The 19,053-nt window shown below is 42.2% G+C and overlaps 3 protein-coding genes across 7 annotated transcripts; 1 reads left to right on the top strand and 2 right to left on the bottom strand.

The window, feature by feature from the left end:
- The first annotated feature begins 439 nt into the window (after positions 1-439).
- On the top strand, positions 440-4,792 carry dnajc9 (DnaJ (Hsp40) homolog, subfamily C, member 9). Of its 4 annotated transcripts, none has more exons than XM_061232307.1 (6): positions 440-645; positions 1,689-1,869; positions 2,332-2,472; positions 3,025-3,279; positions 3,738-3,821; positions 4,025-4,792. In XM_061232307.1, exons 2-6 carry the CDS (start codon positions 1,696-1,698, stop codon positions 4,130-4,132), a joined length of 762 nt encoding a protein of 253 aa, XP_061088291.1. In that variant the 5' UTR covers positions 440-645; positions 1,689-1,695; the 3' UTR covers positions 4,133-4,792. The 4 variants fall into 4 exon arrangements, with proteins under 4 accessions (XP_061088291.1, XP_061088292.1, XP_061088294.1 ...); XM_061232308.1 differs by having other exon boundaries at positions 441-637; XM_061232310.1 differs by lacking the exon at positions 440-645 and adding an exon at positions 732-751.
- A 751-nt stretch (positions 4,793-5,543) lies between these two features.
- si:ch211-248a14.8 (uncharacterized) lies at positions 5,544-10,414 on the bottom strand. The gene is made up of 4 exons (XM_061221523.1): positions 9,878-10,414; positions 8,913-9,120; positions 7,149-7,446; positions 5,544-6,538 (listed from the first exon to the last, which is right to left on the bottom strand). The coding sequence occupies exons 1-4, from the start codon at positions 9,919-9,921 to the stop codon at positions 6,138-6,140; spliced, it is 951 nt and encodes a 316-aa protein (XP_061077507.1). The 5' UTR covers positions 9,922-10,414; the 3' UTR covers positions 5,544-6,137.
- A 2,001-nt stretch (positions 10,415-12,415) lies between these two features.
- Positions 12,416-18,266, bottom strand: nudt13 (nudix (nucleoside diphosphate linked moiety X)-type motif 13). 2 transcript variants are annotated; one of them, XM_061232529.1, is made up of 9 exons: positions 18,139-18,266; positions 17,489-17,602; positions 17,079-17,221; positions 16,496-16,603; positions 15,981-16,087; positions 14,636-14,761; positions 14,062-14,173; positions 13,530-13,684; positions 12,416-13,158 (listed from the first exon to the last, which is right to left on the bottom strand). In XM_061232529.1, exons 2-9 carry the CDS (start codon positions 17,584-17,586, stop codon positions 12,970-12,972), a joined length of 1,038 nt encoding a protein of 345 aa, XP_061088513.1. In that variant the 5' UTR covers positions 17,587-17,602; positions 18,139-18,266; the 3' UTR covers positions 12,416-12,969. The 2 variants fall into 2 exon arrangements, with proteins under 2 accessions (XP_061088513.1, XP_061088514.1); XM_061232530.1 differs by having other exon boundaries at positions 17,988-18,244.
- Between the last annotated feature and the right edge of the window lie 787 nt (positions 18,267-19,053).

Genomic DNA, 19,053 nt, shown 5'->3' with positions numbered 1-19,053 from the left:
AGAACACATTTGTTGATTTGAGCAATTTGATCTCAGTCCTGAAATTAATATAGAAGTCCTGAAATGAATGTAGAAGGTTAATTTCTTGCAACATGAGTATCTTTCTGATATAGATTTGATTTATGGGAATCACCACTTACTGAGCTTTAAAAGTATCTCATTAAAGTAACTGACATTGGAGCGAAAACCATAATACCTGGGGGTACCTCAGAATGACAATGTGCACTCACTGTGCTAGTTTTGTATGGACTTAAATGGGGGAATTTGTTTTATTTGTTTGTGGCTTAATAAACTGCAATACCTCCGCTAACCACTGGAGTTTACTGCTGAGAACATCACCTTTTTTCGAATATATTTCCGGTTGACTGTCCCTGGCGTCGCAGGAAATAGTATCCGCGAGCATCATTTCAGCGCAATCGCTGCGCAGATTGGCCTGTCTGTATTTGCAAGGATGGGCTGGAAATGAACATGCGTGATTCAATTACCGTATCCCTATGACATACCGATTAGTGTACATGCGCAGCGTGTGCGAAACTGATCATAACTGAATTTATTGGCGCGCTTTTTATACGTACAGCTGCAAATTTTGGAGGTAGAGGAGGAAAACAAAGCAATCAAGACACAAAGCTACGATCAGGTAGTGAGGTACATTTTTTGTTACTATTTTGACTTTAACGTCTCGGATTCACTGACATGACGGCTTGCGCTTAATCCGTGTTGCTTGTTAACCAAGATTGTATTTTTGCCAAATGTCAGTTGAAATGGCGTTAGCTGCGGCTAGTGATTCGGTTTACTTCACAGCTGATTAGCAAAATGCAGGACAATTGGTTTGCGAGCAAGCTAACGTTTACTAAATTCGTGTGCTTCATGCTCATCCGACCTAGGTGGTAGCTGTGCAGTATCGTGCGTAATGAACTGAGTGGATATGAGTCTGACTTGTTGCCGTATAGGTGTCTCATTGTTGTCAATCTTCCAGAGAAACTTTCACTCGATAACTAAAAAATGTCAATGTATAAAATACATGCATTCTTAGTTGTTTTGGCGTATTGGCTGATTTAAGTTCAATCTTAACGTACGACAGTTCATTATCATTTGAAACATGTAGCCAGTTTGTTTTCCGTAGGGAAAATGGTAATACGGCTACTAACATTAGTTTGATGAGCGTTTGTGTTATCTAGGATCCATATTTTTGATATGTAGATATGTAGAGGACATTTTAAATGACGTCCGGCCCTCACCAACCTAATCACCATGTAGCAAATCTCATTAACTGCTTTTATTAGTCTAGTACAGTGGTGCACAGCAAGGGCTGATCCGTTTCAGGATTTTGTGCCATCTTCTTCTCTTGATTATCTCAATCATGCTGGTGTGACATTAGTATAAACAGCAGCTACAACCACAGACTGCAAGCGTACCCGAAATATTTTACTGTGTTCACGAACAGGACTGAACCGGCGTAGTTTATAGAACTGTCAGAAAAGTCAAACTAAGGTTGGAACAAGAAACGGCACACGGTTTTGTTCCAACACTGCTCTGGCCCCCCAGGACCGGAGTTGTGCACCCCTGGACTAGCGAGACTGAATGCTTAACGTTATTATAAATCATGCACTATAGCATCTAGTTGTGAAGACCAAGTGGTTAATTCATAGTCGTGATTAGGTAATAGCCCTGGTTCATCTCTTCCACAGGTGAGACATGGGATTACTGGAGCAATGCAAGGAGCTGTTCAAGACGTCAAGCCTCTATGAGGTGCTAGGAGTGGTAAAGGGGGCGTCTGAAGCAGACGTCAGGCGAGGTTATTACAAAGTCTCCCTGCTGGTCCACCCTGACAGGGCTCCAGATGACCAGCATGCAACAGAGAAATTCCAGGTACGCTCCAGAAAACAAAGGGTTAATGTGTCCTCAGCTTCTTCTTTGGGTCATTTTTTAATGGCTGAAGTTATGTGTCGAGATACTGTTTGAATAAGCTGTCAAACTTGAATTTTATTTTTTATATCGAATTATCCAAGCTGTTTAATTCAATACAATATATAGTACTGGTTGAGTAAACTGTTAGTTATTTTTAATTATATTTTTGTCTTGAATTATGCAAGCTGTTGAAGAGAATGCTCTAAAAACAGAGAATTAGCTTGTATTATGTACATGTGTGTTATGCAGTGATGGGCGAATGAGGCCTCGTGACTCCCAACATGGGTTCAGTTATCCTATGCTCCTTGATATGAATCAAGCATGGTGTGACTGACCGCTCCCCATAGCTCCAACAAATATGGGGGTGATGAAACCTCAACCTTCCATTGCTAGCGTTAACCCGGCAGTGCTGCTCTGTCGCAGGCTTTGGGAAAGGTGTACGCGGTGCTGAGTGACAAGGAGCAGAGGGCTGTGTATGACGAGCAGGGCACAGTGGATGAAGAGTGCGACTCTCTGGGTCAGGACCGTAACTGGGAGGAATACTGGAGACTGCTGTTCCCAAAGGTAACTCCCCTGTAGGGCTTTACTTTATCATCATCTCCCAGGAGCACAGCAGAGGAGAACATTTATGCAGCCCAATTATGCACACATCAGGTTTTTGGGGCAAATGGTCTTCAAATTGGAGCACTGTAGAGCCCTGGCAGAATCTTCATATGTGAAGCCTTAGCCACATTTCTACAAATCAATGTGAACAGCAGCTCTAGCCTGTAGCTTGCCATCTTTCTGTGCTGCATCTCCTTGTGTGTCTTTTTATGCAGGTGTTGACAGACCATGTCAGTGATTAACCTGGCTAGGGAGTTGCTCTTAAGCTTTGAATAGATAACAGTGAAACAATGTGCTATACACAGGCTGTGATAGTTCTGCCAATAGCCTGTGGTGCACAAAGGAAAGGGATGGCATATCTGTTGTGTATATAAATGCATTTAAACTTGTACAAACTGTAACTGGTAATCTTGATTCTATGTTGCTGAGTGCAAAGCTTGCATGGGGTATATGGTGACTGAGCTTACCTCTTTACCTCTTTCTGTGTTAAGTATTTATCTGTCGCCGTCCCAGATCACGCTGGAGGACATACTGCAGTTTGAGAGGAAGTATAAGGGCACGGACGAGGAGAGTGAGGACGTGCGGAGGCTCTACGTACAGTTTGAGGGCGATATGGACCTTATCCTGGCCTCCGCGCTCTGCTGTAGTCAGGAGGACGAGCCGCGCATCGCCAGCATCATCCAGGACGGCATCGACTCCGGCGAGCTGACCCCGTACCGCGCCTTCACACACGAGAGCAAGCAGAAGAAGTCCGCCCGCAAGAGGAAGGTGTGGTGTCCCTCTGTCCCCCTAAACACACACACACACACACACACACGAACACACACCTTCTCTCATATCCCCGTTAATTGTACCTTAATGCTCCATTTGATGCATGTGATTCTTCATCGACTATAAGGATATAATGATAATTTAATGTAATATAATGGGTCATTCTGTGAAAAGGCACCAATTTTGCTCAAACTTTGTGGAAATGGTCTTTTATATATTCAATAGAGAACATGCAAATCCAATGTGGCTAATTTTTGCATGTTCTCTATTGAATAGAGAAAGAACATTTTAACAAAGTTTGAAAAAAATCTCTGGTTGGTTTTTCACAGAATGACCCAAATGCAGTGGTGTAGCGGGTTATAGTGTAATGGGTCGAGTCAGCCTGTGGAGCTGTTGATATTGAGAGTTGTGCATGTCATTGCGTGTGACAGTTGGACTGTGCCTTTCTTCGTCAGGCTAATAAAGAGCAAAAGGAGGCTGAGGAGATGAAGAAGGAGATGGGTCTGGACGCTGATGACAGCCTAGTGGCCATGTTGCAGGTAAGACGGCCACTCAAGCAACTGATATCCCTGAGTGTAAGTCATGAATATTACACCACATAGCATTGCACACATTGAAGAATAAATAGCACATTGTTTTAAAACAATATGGGCAGTGGCCAGTAAGTGATCCAATTACCCTTTATGAGTGATCGAATGACCTTTAGAATTTTCCATGTTCACATTTTGTTTCCCCACCTCAGCAAAGGCAGAAGTCCAGAGAGCAGGGGTTTAACTCCTTTCTGTCTGACCTGGAAGCAAAATATTCAAAGAAAGGAAAAGCCACCTCTGGAAAGAAAGGGAAAAAGTGACTTTTGTCAAAGGGTAATGCATTCGTGAAGTCTGGCGCCTTATGGATCCAGTCCGTGACCGAAACGGCTGCTTTGAACAGTTACTAATAAATATTTATTGTCACCAAAAGTCAGTTCAGCACTTCAATGAGTCAATGAGACAACTGCTCAGATAATGCCGTTGCTAAGCATTGGAATATTGTTTCTTAAAGAGGAATGTGCCCATGTAATATGATCAATATGATAATATTGCAGATTATTGTTATTATTATAAATGCAAGCCACAGCCTGGGAGTTTAATACTAAAAGCAGTCCTCAGTCACCATTAGCTGACAATGACTGAAACAGTCATCGCCCTAATAAACCTGAACAATCAGGAATCTTTTTTGTACTAAATGACTAAATACACAGATCTACACTGATGTTTGGGGAAAATATGTTTGTCTCCTCCGATCCAACCAGTAACTAAAAGAGTACAGGAGGATATTCAAGAGCAGCAGCCCTTTTGTCTGTAGTATATACTGTACAAGCTAACAGCTGTTGTTGTTGTAATGTTAATGTAAAAGGTGACTCATTCATTTATATTATGTTCTCATCTGTTAACATCAATTCAGTCCACTTCATGTTTTTCCACAAGCACACAATGAGCATTGAATTAAAATGAAGCCTTTGTTTACTCAACCTTGCATGGACATTTTCTTTTAAGGAAATAAAAGACTTCTTTGTAACAGTGTTTTGTTTAAAAACTAAAGTGATGATGCATTGCTTGACTTACATAATCAGTTACTAGGAAGAATCCCTGTGATCGATTGCCTCCCTGTTGTCATTGTACAGAAGCATACAGCAGAACTGAATTAAAACATTGGGTCATCGATCACTGTCAGAGATCCTCAACCACAATCCCAAAAGTTGTGACTCTCCCGCCACAGAGTTTAACTGCTAATGTGGTCGATGGCTTTTTAAGTTTTCAGACTGGCCTTGCCTCTGAACTTCAACCGCCAGCAGAAATAGTCCTGAAATAGTGTTGTTCATAAATCTTACTACACTTACAACTGTAAATGTTTTGCTCTGAATGCGGAAAGCCTGTCACAAACCCACTCCCAGAACTCCCTGCATTTCACTCTCATGCAAGTCCTCACTTCTCTATGAGCAGCTTGTTCACTGTAACATCCACTCGCAAAGATTCAAAGAGTGCTCAAAAGGCAATGTACTTTCCCCCACTTAAATGTAACAAAAATGAAAGTCTCATGTACATTCTTTATTTGGTTTCACAAAACAATAACCACACTTATTTTCAGATCTTCACATTCGTTAATACTTTTATGTATACAAATGATTTCATCTTAATATGAAAAAACATTACTTCTCAAACATGGGATTGAAATTGACAATGGAGTCATTTTTTTCTATAGAAAATCAGGTAGTTGAGTTTGAAGTACAGGTAGAGACCAGGAATGAGTGCCGGGAGCATACGTACATGCAGACGTACAAATCTCATAGCAAAGTACATTTATCCCAGCCGTATGCCATTGTCGGACTGGCACTTGACCTCTTTTAACCAATTTTATTTAAAATTCAGATGTTTCCTATTACTCCCAATTCCAAATTCCTATCCTGTCACCCCATGTCTTTGCAAATCCAATGTCTGGTCTTCCAGCTGAGGTGTGCAGTGCTTGCAGCAGAGTATACTTCATGCAAAGGTCATAAATGTGGGTTTCCTGGGTCTCACTAACCAGAAAATGGTTCTGGTGTGTGATGAGATTAGGACGGTCCGGCAAATTTAGACCTTCTTCAGTGGTCTACCACAGTTAAAATTCTTGAGCAGACTGCACGTCTCCATTTTGTGTTTGGACACACTACGAATACATCCATGCTCAGAGGCACGAACAATGAAAGAAATCTTCATTTGCAGTGATCTTCATAGCTTATTCCATTCACTATGCCTGCGCGCGATAGAGAATAGTGAATCCGTGTGGAGTTTTGAGGAACAGGACGCCACCAGACACGACCGCCGTCCACCCTGAGGCTACAGCAGGCCGATGAAGGGCTGAACCACGTCGTGCGTCGTGTGCATGAGCCCCGCAGCCAGCGGGGAGCCGTAGAGAGCAGCGACGGCCAGCAGGAGGTGGTGGAGAATCCCCAGCAGCAGCATGGCCAGCAGGTACCCCAGGAAGAGCAGGCTGTGCCAGCAGCCCTCGCTCAGCACTCGAGGGGAGTCCGGGTGCAGCAGGCACAGGAAGCCCAGCACCAGGCTTCGGTTAACGTTCAGGCAGTAGTAGAGGTTCAGGGAGGTGGAGTGGCCCCCCTGTCGCCTCCTCGCTGACTTCCCCACCTTGGCCACCCAGCAGAGAGAGAGGCTGTGCAGGCAGAGGCTAAGCGGGGCGTAGAGTCTCACTATGGGGTCAGTCCACAGGACATTCTGTGCGCCTGCAGGCAGAACAGGCACATATTTCAACACGGACCAGTGACACATTTTCACCTGAAGTTTGATAACACTTTACCTGAACCCACTGTACTGGAATACTGTCATACACATGACATAACAGCTGTCAGAAGATGGCATAACTGATTATGTCACATTATATAAAACTGTCATAAAATGTCCCTATAAAAGTATATTTTTAGCTTATTCTACCAGCTTATTCCACCAATTTAAACATCTTTGACCCGGTCTTTCCAGCTAGAGACCAGCTTTGACCAGCCATAAGTATCGAAAATAGTTTAAACCATCTTAAACCACCTTTAAAGATGAGCACTTTCATTTTATTTCCTTACATACTCCATGATTATTCTGGATTCCTCATTCGTAGGCCTACCCTGAGTGTTAAATTACAACTTTCTAACCACACATATTATTTGATAATGAGCCATTCAGTCAACATCAGGCATTCAACTGAAAATATAACCAAAGCACTGATATTAGGATACCATATCCATTCACCAAATGGAAATATACATACTGTAATTTATTTCAGAATACATCAATTCACCAAAAACAAAGATACACTATTACACCAGAGCACTGCATTGTGGGTACCTGTCATTGTCATTGACGTGAATGTAACAGCTGCCAGTAGAAGGGTGTTCTGGACGGAGGGCCGCCGTGTATGAAGGTCAAGTGCGTGGGTCCAGGCCACACAAGCGAGGGGCAGCAGACGCGAAGTTAGAGGGAAGAGCCCGGAAGGTGAGGTGACTGCCCACAGGGCCAGCACTCCCTGAATACTGTCACAGATCGAAGGCACGAGCAGCTGCTCGCCCAGCTGCAGGGAGTATGGCTGCAGCGTGATGAAGCCAAGGGCATGCAGGGCGGCCATGGCAGCCAGCGTCAGCACCACCTGGAAACAGCATGGCAGTTTGCCATCAGTGGATAATGTATACAGCTGTGTATGTACACATACTGTACAGATAGGCAAGAGGAATATATACATTTGAATAAATGTTCATGTTCCTGGATGACAATCACAGTTCCACCAGGCAACCCTCAAGGGCTTTAAGTCATATACAGTCCATCTAACCCGTAATGCCCCCACTGGCAACTGGCATTCAAGCAATCCATTTTCCCCAAAGTTCACCAATTTGTGGGAGTTGTCATTTCACTTTTTAAGCAAGTTATACTGCACAGCACGTCCAAGTCAAGTAATAATGGGGTTCAGATCTACAGATAAAACTCCAACCTGAGCAATGCAAACCAAGATGGGTACTACTGTGTTGTACCATTTCCAGTACCTCAATTTATATTCCAGATTTATAGGCCTGCAGAGGGACATCTCACAAAATACTACTGTGCTGACAACAAGGGTTTTGTGGCACAGTTCACATTAATCGTGGAACACAAGCCTGCTTGAAATCATCTGCTGGTTTGCGAGCTGAGATTGAACAGTATGACTGAACTGCCTCAGCAGAAACACAGTGCAGTCAAAACAATAAATAGCCAATGCATCAAAACATTCACAGAAGTTTAGTGTGTTCTTCCAAACTTTATTTATTTTTAATTTACCAGGGACAGTGTACATTAATCAACATGTTTTCAGTTTCCACATCAATGTAAATGAGTTAGCTAATGAGCTAATTTTGTAGTCCCTCACCTGCACGTCTTTGGACTGTGGGAGGAAATCCACACAGATACTGGACGAACATAGTCCACACAGAAAGGCCCAGGCGGGGCTTGAACCAACCTTCTTGTTGGGAGGCAACAGTGCTGCCCACTGTGCCCAATTTACTGTAATTCCACTATATATCCACACTGATTGCAGCACTTATTGTTATTGTCTTTATGTGTTAATTTGCCTATCAACCCGAATGACTGGGGAGGTGTAATGTATTAACTGTGTAACACGTGTGGTCAAAAAGACTCAACTGATCTTGTACAGAGGTAAGGCAGGTGATGACTATTTATGAGTCACAACTGGCAAGACACCTGGGTTCATGTGGTGAGAGTACTTCTGAAGCTTGGTGCCATTAACTAATAAAACCCTAAGAAAAGATTTTATGGCCTCCTTCTTAGAAACACTATACATACGTTTTCTCTATCACATGGAAAATATCCAGAACACAGTGCATACTCACAAAACCTTACTCAGAATGACATTTGATTCAATAAAGATGCACAATTATGCTAAAGTACATCGCTTTCAGGAATAGGGAAGGTGTGAACAGAAACTTCACAGCTCTTTTGTAGTGAAACAATAGTTTTGTACCGGCAGATGCCAATTTTTATTAAATTAATTAATATCCAACTGATTATAGAGTTCAATGAGGAAATCCAGGTGAATGTACTAGTAAGATTCTCCATAAGCCATACCTGTGCGAATGCCAGGGGTACCACATAGGGGAAGCGGTACTGTGAGATGAAGATGTGGGTGACAAAGCTGTAAAGCTTGTTGCTCTGGGAGTAGGCTAGCAAAGCCAGGAGGGAGGCACAAGCTTGGATCAGAATGGAAACCGATCCAAACTGGTGCCGAATCAGCGCAGAAACTAGCCTCTTCCACTTCCTGATGAACCACGCAGAGCTGACACAGGGAGAAAGGTAGAGTGTCACACCACTTGCGGCTGGTTATCAACAGCGCTCTAAAAAGAGGAAGTGTCATGGTGTACAGTTGATAAAAACTGTTGTCTGGTCTACGTCGCAAAAGGCAAGATGGCAATGCAATGTGGTGGGCAAGTAGAGCACTGACTCTTTCTGGATTTCATATCAACTTCTGCCATTTATTGTTTAATCCATCCAATCGTAGGCCTATGCGTGATCTTACATTTCAGCTAAATTTACTGATAAGCTCTTGGACTTCAGATGAAGACTGTACCTGTGCCCATCTATAACATTTTACTGTGTCTAACCTACCAGTGAACTTGCCTTATTAGTATAGACTAATTAGCTAAATGAGCCAGGGTAACTGGTGCAAACAAAACCCTACATGCACACAAGCCCTCCAGAATGGAACTGCCCACCATTGTGTGCAGCTTCCTTAATAGAGATTTGGTATTTGTAGATTACACCTAAAGATGAAAAGATGTAGCAAAGGTGCATCAAATGTTAGCCACTGTATTTTTGATTATAATTGTGGCACTACACAGCACGAAAATACAAGAGCAAAGAATTATGCACATTTATTGACTGAGTGCCTGTTACTGTTACTATTACGGTTACTGTTATCAGCACAAAATAGAAAGTAGACATTGTAGGCTGCAGCGCATAGTTCAGTGAACTCTGCTGTACTTATATGGCATAAAATATTGGCGGATACAGAAACATCACAATTGTTAATTCACCTTCTGGAGCGCTTCCCCCGTGGTAGATCTTCTGTGTCAGTCATTCACACTTCCGAGTCCCGCAAGTTGTCAGCTGCGTCTTCTGCTCGGCTCCCGCAGGGAAAAGACTCCGAATATTGTTACGTGCACGACACAGGCGATCGACAGTCCCTCACCGGTCTTCTCATGTTTCATGCATCAATATGTTTACCAAACTGTTCTCCTGTATTATCTCGTGTAAGAGCAGCATGTTATACTACTCACTGTATTATACACTAGACGCAGAATGGATTGGTCCAGAAGTCGGAACAAGTGCCACCATCATCCCTGTCCCTCAGAGCCAAGGCACGGGAACCGTCTGTGGCGTTATGCTAGCGATCTTTGACTATTGTGCCACGAAAGTGTCTCTCATGCTCACTACTATTGCCAACTATTGAAAGCCAAAAGCCGTGATCCATCTATTCAGGCAATTAAATTAAACATTAAACCCACTGTCACTAAAGTCCAGTTTATTCACTTGGCACTGTCTTGAATAACTCACTGAATCGGAAATCATTTAAAAGTTTTGTTGAATTTACAGCAGCGGCGACAGGGCTATCCTGGAGTAATGATGCACCAGAGATAATATGGCCAAAGTCTGGCGAGTAATATGTTAATGATTAGGCAGACCCGGGAAGGTAAACAAGCTTGGTGCGTTACCTTGTTTCACCGTCAAGATTATGTTCTCCCCTCCGGACTGAACTTGAGGACAAAGGTGAAATGTGTATTTTATTGTATCACACACTAGCCATTTAAGATAAATTCACGATACACAACCAGGGAGCACTTTATTAGATATTTATTAGACTTATTTTTGATCTATTCTGCTACTGTCGCCACTGTAGTAGATTGACGCGTTTTATGTTTAGATGATTTCTTTATTTCACTTAAAATAAATCCCAAACCTTCGATAGGTATTCTGATGTACTGCATTCCTGAATAGTGATATAGTTTTTTTTTTACTGCATGTAGAAGTGAGTGGTTTGAGGAACATGATGGTCATATTACCCAGATGTCACAGCCTTCTCAGTCTGAGCTCTGAACCTGAAGACCAGATACAGCTTTTTCATCACCTGAGAATGCAAGAGTGGCAAGAATGGTGAAAATCAATGCTATCATTTCTGCAGTTTGACAATATTTTCTGTCACGGAGGCATTGAATTTGAAAGTACATCTCAGCGATGAAAGCACACAGAACAAGGATAGGTTCTCTGAACACTGCAACATTATTCTGATGTGAGCAATGCCAAATCCTCAATATTCCAATTTCACAAAAGGGTGATCCCTTGCCATGTGACATCCCATCTTGTTCACAATAAACATGATATTAGTACATTTCATTATGAACAGTCAATCTTTTCATCATTACTATCATTATTATTATTATTATTAGTAGTAGTAGTAGTAGTAGTAGTAGTAGTAGCAGTAATAGTAGTTGTAGTAGTATTGCATTCCCTATGCATGTTCTGGAAACGCAGGCATATCCTAGCAACGTTTGATTGCTTACCTGTGATTGGTTCGGTTGGGACAGTAGTTAGAGGGGCATGGGTATAAACACAGTTATGAACTTTGACATCATTTGTAACCAAGACAACTAGATCTGTAAATACAGCACACTCATTTGAATGAGCACAATAAAAAAAAGGCCTAATGCATTACCCTAACACTAAATCAACATGTATATGCATCTATATGAAATATGTATATGAAATCAATACTCTGGCTCAGTAAACAAAGAAACAGGTCAGAACAGGAGCTGGGATGCCTTTTCTGTGCTCATCACCTGAATTAACAATTGGTGATATACATAACTGTCTATTATGTTTGATTTATGTTAATGCAATGTATAGGAGCACAACCTGGAGAGCCGGTCTGTGTGCTGTTTTTTGTTCAAGCCAATTACTATAGTTTTAGTATTCTTCACTCCTGTACTTGAGCACTTGTTGACACAAAACCTGAAACGGCTTGGCCCTTGTTGATGCATTCTGTGACTATGATGGCAAAAACAGAATGAGGTCACGTGATTTATATTCTTCATTGGAGCTGGAAAACAATATCAATGAAATCAACAAAATTGAAAGTTGTTTTTAAACTTTCTATCATCGCTTAATTAAATTAAATTGAATCACAATTGCAAGCATGGTCCCAGAGGTGGAAAATCCAGGTTCAGCAAGTAAAAGTCCTCCCCAGTACTTTGTTCCAGTCAACTGGATTTGTTCATTAGCACAATTCTTCAGCCAGGAGGTAGTACTAATTAGCGAAATCAGCTGGCTGAATTCATGGTTGGAAGAAATACATGGCATGGCTTTTACTTTCTGACTCAAGGACTTTCCGCCTCAGCTTGGTCCACTGCTGTACTATCCTACATGAACTGTGAAACCCGCTGTGGCTTTCATCACACACACTCTGTAGTCCACCTATGAGCTGGCAGCTGCTGCACCAGGGGAAACTTTGTGCAGATGACTCCACTGATGCACAGCAAGGTATCACACACAACCACAGGAAATCATAAAAAAGATCATTGTTTGAGGGGGTAACTATTATAGTTTATTAACCGATTACAACTGATAAGTATAAAAGCACAAGTAAATTATATCAAGTAGTGACATCCTTTTAATACAATATTCATTATCTTCAGGGGATATTTTATGAGGTAGCAGTACTGTATGATGCCCCCATATCAACTGTTCACACCCTGGCACATTACTGAGGTAACTATCAAGCTTATAAAATAAAAATGTACAAATGAAGGCAATACATTCAAGAGGTTTAAGGTGAACATTAGACTTACGATTTGAATTTGAATTTGAACATCCAATTTTAAACTGGACTGGACTTTTAAATTTGAAATTGTAGATCATCAATTGAAGCTATTGCTACTGAAGTTTGTTCTGTTGAGGACTTGGCAGAGGAGATCTAACTCCCCTCTTTAACCTTTGTAGACACCACCTTCTGTCAGAAAGAGAAACACATATCCCTCAGGTGCCATTTTCCTTAGGAAGAGGATGTGAACCTTTGAACTGAGACACTTCCGTGCTGTGAATGCACCTAATGCCCTAGACTCCTGCCCTTTATTTATGGCTTCTTCTGCTGATTCACCCACTCCCTGATAAGTTTATTGGCTATGGCGTAGCTGGGAGGAACCCAGAATGCAGTGGGCTCTCCTTTAACACTTCGAGGGAGGGGCTTCCTTTTCAGAGCGTCTTCAACTTCCTCCAGCGTGAACCATCTTGCGTCCTCCAGCTCCGCCCCATTCAGATTGATCTGTTAAGGTTAGCCATTTTGACATTAAGTCCCACCGACTGCAAAGTCACAGTTGGGCAGTAGAGATTTCCAATGAAATGTTACAGTGTGACCTTGCAGTGACTGCAATGAGGGTGCAGCTCTACACAACAGAAGGATTTCCAGTTTTTATGCGTGTGTGTTAGCGAACAGAATGTGTTTCTGCGCTTTGTGTCTGTCATAGGATTATGGAGACATACTATATGTTAGAGTACAAGAAAGGAGCTGTACAGTCAATTTTAATCTCTCTCTCTCATTCAGAGAGAGGCACACAGACACACACACACACACACACACACACAGACATGCACCTACACCCGCACGCACGCACGCAAGTATGAGGCAGTGTGTACCTCGGCATTGTCCGGGCTGATGGTGGCGTGGCAGGCCACCATGAAGGAGCTCTGGGGAAAAGGCCAGTGTTGGGAGCTGGAGTACTGCATAGACTCCACCTCCAGTCCCACCTCCTCTGCCACCTCCCTCCTAAGAGTCTCCTCCATCACCTCTCCTGCGGGGGCAGCACGATTACCTCAGAGACTGCTCTGCACTCCCATAATCTATGAGAGGCATTGTGCTCCTCCAGTCAAAACCGAGAAATGCTGACAGCCGTCCTTGCCATATACTGGCTGTGCTACTACATCAATATAAATAAAGAATACAGGTATATTAATAAATGAATGGAAAATACGGCTATACAATTTACTCTTCACATTTTATGTTTCTCATACACTCATTTAAAGTACTTTAAAAAAAACAACACATTATTCCAAGGTATTAAACCCATAAAATCTAGATATAAAACAAGCAGAATATTTAATGGATTGACACTTGATTGTTTGTGTGTGTGTGTGTGTGTGTGTGTGTGAGAGAGTAAGCTTGGCTCACCCATGTCACAGAAACCTGCCAGTGCACTATACATCCCCTGTGGAAAGGTGGACTGGCGGGCCAACAGACATCTCCTGCCATCAGACACCAACACTATTACCACCGGCGCCATCTGTAAGAAAAACAAAGCAACTACCATTGCGGCCACTAATCTGGTATGAGCGGACCCATTCCAAGATACATCTTAGAATCACATACCCTAATGACAGGGACATCATCACTTCATCAATATCATTTCACAGGCCAATAGGAAATGTTAAAATATATGGAAATCTATTAATATTATACACTGGAGATCAATCACCCAATATCTACATCACTGATCCTCACACCTGGTCCTAGAGAACCACAGGGTGGTTAACTCACCTCACCTGGTTTCTTGGACCTAAATTGGTTGCTGATATTAAGGCCAAAGTAAAAAAAAAACAGCACACCATGCAGCTCTCCAGAACCAGGAGTGAGGACCATAGAGCTAGATAGTACTTTGTGGTGAATATAAAACAGACAAAATGGCCGTATGTGTAATTGCCTCCAGCAGTGGCTTTGCTCTTCCCTCCTTGCACCCTGCTCTTACCTGGGGGTAGTACGTAGCACCGTTTGTGAGGCACACACGCTGGCTGCCAGCCTGGTTACTCTGAGTAGGCTCCCCAGAGGCACTGCAGTAGGCATGGGTCTGATGCCAGCGGAGGAGAGCCTGTCCCTGCACCGGTTAGAGCCAGAAATGTGCATCAAAATAACCAATCCAGCACACAAAGGTTACTACACACTGAAATCTATGTATAGGTGGACATGTTTTGTTTTTAACCATTATTTTGAAGGCTCACATGCATCGGCATTTTCTTCCTGGTTTTAGTACCAAAAAAGCCCACAAAACGTGAAAAAATCCCTAACTCTGCCCCCAGAGCCCAATTTCCCGTCCACCTCCGCATCCTGTGGTCAGCCGCTGTGTTATTATCGGAAATGTCATCCAATAATTATGCAAAAACATATCATAACATATGCAAAGTCACGTCATGTGGGAAATCGCTTCACAAACAGCTTGGAAAAATAGCAGTTAAACCCTAAAATATGCATACTTCTACCAAAATTGCAATGCTTTTACTTCAATCAGTATGGAACACAAATTGAAAGCTCCAGGATGATAAAAAGCTCACAAAAAATATGCATGTGTCCAAAATATTCTCTTTATCGCCAAATTCTGTATTCTCTGAATATTCTTTCTATGAGCTGTTCTTCAAAGATTCCAGCCACTGCTCCTCATTCTGTAGGCCAAAGCGTGTGCTTCGATACTCTGCTACGCATGGCTGAGTCCCACAGTTATTGAATAGGAGACTACAGGTGCCTGGCAGCCTGTATCCTGGGCTTTATTTGCACACGTGCACTGAACCATCACAGGCTTTGTCAGACTCTAACACAAGGGGCTGTCAGGTGGCTCATTCGTTGATGAGCCCCAGGATACCTGATCATATCTGGGTTGTACCAGAGCCGAGGCCAGTATCACATAAAATCGGCTATTGCGTTGCCTATGGTACGGAAGAGTTCTGTCGGTTTGGGGGCCTGCCTTTCATCACTCTCTAGCAACCCCCACTGTCTAATCGGGTGCCCATGGACTGCTTGTTAAAGCCACATATGAATGGTCTTCCTCAGACCAAAGATTTTATACTCAATTCTGTGCAGGCTTAGCTGTGGGGCGCAATGTGAAAATAAGCAGACTGGCGACACCAGCTGTTTCGAAGGAGAACCGTAGATATCTACACTATCCTGAATTTGCATTGGGGTTCTCGTATGAACACAGTTGGATGTGTGTTGGACTGTCTAAATTAGGGTGTGAATTGGACAGCTACAGCCATGTTGGGTGCTAATACAATCTATGTATAACAAGACAAAGAATCAATGGCCTACATGGAAGAGACACATACCTTGGTTACAAGTGGAGTATCTGGTTGTTCCAGCAGAAAAAAGGCCTTCCTCAGGTCAGTGAAGACTCCTCCACACATCTCCTCCACAGCATCTTTTTCCAGACACCCTGTAACACAGAGACTCTTCCACATCAAAGTGCAGCCAGCGAGGGATTCTAAGAGGCTGCAAAACATCCATGTCTTGTGTCTCAAGATAAAATGTATGTTCACATCATCAGTTACTTATTTGACACTTAATCTGCCATATGAAATCTAGCTTTAAAAGGATTTCTCCAGCTCCAAGTCAAAAATCACAATTGGAATGCCACCTGAGAGCAAAAAATTAACTGCTTTGAAAAAATCCGGTATGACCAAATATGATAATCTTGAAATATGATGGATTACATGGCCAATACTGGCACTGCTGACATTTCAAACTTTCTTATTTGAAGAGATACAGGTCAGAAGAAACCCCCAATATTGCTGAATAACTGGAAAAGGCCAGTTTTTCTATTAAATGTGTTTGGTGTTCTTACCAACATCAAGGGAGAATTGTGCAATATCACCGTCTGAACAGCCAATAAGGACAGATGTGTTTAACAGCTGTTCATCCTTCCCCAGTTTTCCCAGAATTCCTTTCACATCTGCAGAAAAAGAACCCATACAAATTAATTCAGACTTCATGGTTAAAATGAAAGAAATCACAGCTCTGTTCACCGGTGGTTTAGTGTCATGTGACTACAGAGTATAATGGAATATAAATTTTCTTCAAAATTTCAGATGCTTATTCAGGTGATACTCAGCAATGGTAACAACACTCCCACAGACTTAAGGGGAATCTCTACTGGGAAAAAAAATACAGAGACTAATAAGTTCCTATTTCAAAATTGCTTATGTGTTATTTGTTTTTCATAAAGACTGAGGCATTTATTTATAAGGGAAATGGAGCAGATTAATATAAGATTGTTGGATCTCAGCCACTCAGCCAAGTCTTCCCTTGACTGTTACCAGTATCCAGGTGTGTTTTAGTCATATTCATCGTCAGACAAGGAGTTGGAAAATTATTTGGCTTACTATTACTATATACATATTTACATGCAACACCCATGACAGCCATACCTGTGGCCTGAAGTACTTTTAACTGGTATATTCCCTTCTGTTGCTGCCTCAGCAGTGGTGCCAGCTTATGATAAAGCAGCACATTCCCAGACTGCAGTGCTCTACGGCACGCCTCGTCATCCTCCTTCAATCTCATAAGGTACCTGACCATCGGACAGACCAGAGGACACAAAGACCAGACTATTTCGAGCAAACGCTTTTGACGGGACCAATCATTAATGCAGCCACAATTACCTGAACCAAAACTGTATGATTAGTTTTGTATCCATGCCTGTATTTAGAGAAAAAAAACATTTACATTTCTAACATTGTTTCACTTTATACTCAGAAACAACGTGTATACCCTGGTTATGTTATGCTTGTGAACTTTTGAAACACTTTGAAACAATGTAACGTATAGGAGCGCTGACCTCATTCGCGACACATAGCTGGAGCAATCACGTGAGCAACTGAATAACTGAAGCGATTTGGCAGAACTTCGTACCAAACTGCGGTAGTGCATCACCATCTCGATCTCTTCGTCACTTCCGAGTAAAGAAAGACAAAAATTACTGGCATACACTTCTGACAGCAGAGGATTCATAGTTTGAATATGGTGTTTGCTAAACTGCGGAATAGCTACGGCTTTGTAGTATTAGCGACAGCTCTTCTAGACAAAATGGACTACAGCAAGCTAAATATTGCATTCTTATTGTCAGCCTAAGTGATATCAACTTAAAATATTGAACAAACGAAGTGTGTTGCAAGATTAATAATTACAAACTATTCTCTGCAATTGCCTATAGTTGGCGAATATAACCAGATAGCCTACTCCCGCATTTGCTAATGTAGCCTATAGACTCAGAACAGATTACTATAAACAATCATTTTCCAGACATTTTCCAACAACTTTTACTATGAAGAACTCACATTTTAAATGAGTCACAACTGGCACAACACTGAGGCTAAAATAAACCAATCGGCTAACTTAGCTATAGAAGCAGATCAAACACCGAGGTTGTTTCTCCCTAAGTGTTTGGTCACCAAGCTTTCCTTTTCAAAGTAATTTCCGGGTAATTACCCGGTAGAAGTCACGTTCTAATTGCTAACCGCGATTAGTTCGTAAATCCACTAAACACGGTTTTCAACTCGATACGAACAGCCCCAAAAAGATCAGTCGTTCATTCAGTGCCCTCTCGATTTGGCGAGTGCAGAACAGAACACGGGTACGCTAGCTGCTGGATTGAGAGCACAGCGACCCCACGGGGGAGTTTGTAGTCACTCCCTTATTTGGCTAGTTTGCAACAGGGAATGATGAGAGGCAGAGCCTTGACCCACAAATTTGCATTTACATTAAACCTAAATAATTATTGCTTAATAAATCGTGAGTTTGACTGAAAAATTGCAACATTGAAAAAATATTACAGCCATCCTGTTTCGCTTACATGCAATTAATTCCAGCTGTGTATCTCCTCATCTCGAACAAATGTACTTATAGCACCCATACAATCAACCATATTGGATTTACCATCATTTTCTATACCTTCAATGTTTGTCCGAGTCTCATCAGGGGTTGCAAAATACTAATGCATTGTATGGAATTTGACAGGAATCCTCCAACTGCTAACAGGTGTGTCAAATTATGTGCCACTAGCACCCTAGGTGGTGTTACAGCGCCAGTTCGAAATGGACATTTTCTAATAATTCTTACAGAAGAACCCTTACATCTAATTCTACACTGAAGTTGGTCTGGGTGTTACTTGGATTAGGTTTGAAGTCCATGACAAAGTTACACCTCCCAATGTGCTACGGCTCATCCTTGGTGTCTGGCTCCAGACACTGCTGTTTGCAGCTATATTGCCTTGTTTGCTTCAAACAGTAAAACAAACAGGTGGCAGAATAATAATCACAAATAATTGTACATTGTCCAGCTGTTGTCAGGCTGAAACTGCAGTGTGGGATTCTGCTAGTAGTCTTGTTTGCTTTCGCCACCAGG

This window comes from Conger conger, chromosome 2, assembly GCF_963514075.1.
Source record: "Conger conger chromosome 2, fConCon1.1, whole genome shotgun sequence".
Classification (NCBI taxonomy): domain Eukaryota; kingdom Metazoa; phylum Chordata; class Actinopteri; order Anguilliformes; family Congridae; genus Conger; species Conger conger.
The sequence above is the reverse complement of the archived record's forward strand: the minus strand, read 5'-3'. Positions and strand labels throughout refer to the sequence as shown.

Coding starts and splice junctions, on each gene's coding strand:
- dnajc9 (XM_061232307.1), top strand. CDS start 1,696: ATGGGATTACTGGAGCAATGCAAGGAGCTGTTCAAGACGTCAAGCCTC. Junction 1,870..2,331: donor ATGCAACAGAGAAATTCCAG/GTACGCTCCAGA, acceptor GCTCTGTCGCAG/GCTTTGGGAAAGGTGTACGC. Junction 3,280..3,737: donor AGTCCGCCCGCAAGAGGAAG/GTGTGGTGTCCC, acceptor TTTCTTCGTCAG/GCTAATAAAGAGCAAAAGGA.
- nudt13 (XM_061232529.1), bottom strand. CDS start 17,586: ATGGTGATGCACTACCGCAGTTTGGTACGAAGTTCTGCCAAATCGCTT. Junction 17,222..17,488: donor AGCTATGTGTCGCGAATGAG/GTCAGCGCTCCT, acceptor TCCGATGGTCAG/GTACCTTATGAGATTGAAGG. Junction 13,685..14,061: donor GGCAGGTTTCTGTGACATGG/GTGAGCCAAGCT, acceptor CTGCCCCCGCAG/GAGAGGTGATGGAGGAGACT.
- si:ch211-248a14.8 (XM_061221523.1), bottom strand. CDS start 9,921: ATGACTGACACAGAAGATCTACCACGGGGGAAGCGCTCCAGAAG. Junction 7,447..8,912: donor TACCCCTGGCATTCGCACAG/GTATGGCTTATG, acceptor TGCTGTTTCCAG/GTGGTGCTGACGCTGGCTGC. Junction 6,539..7,148: donor CACGTCAATGACAATGACAG/GTACCCACAATG, acceptor TTCTGCCTGCAG/GCGCACAGAATGTCCTGTGG.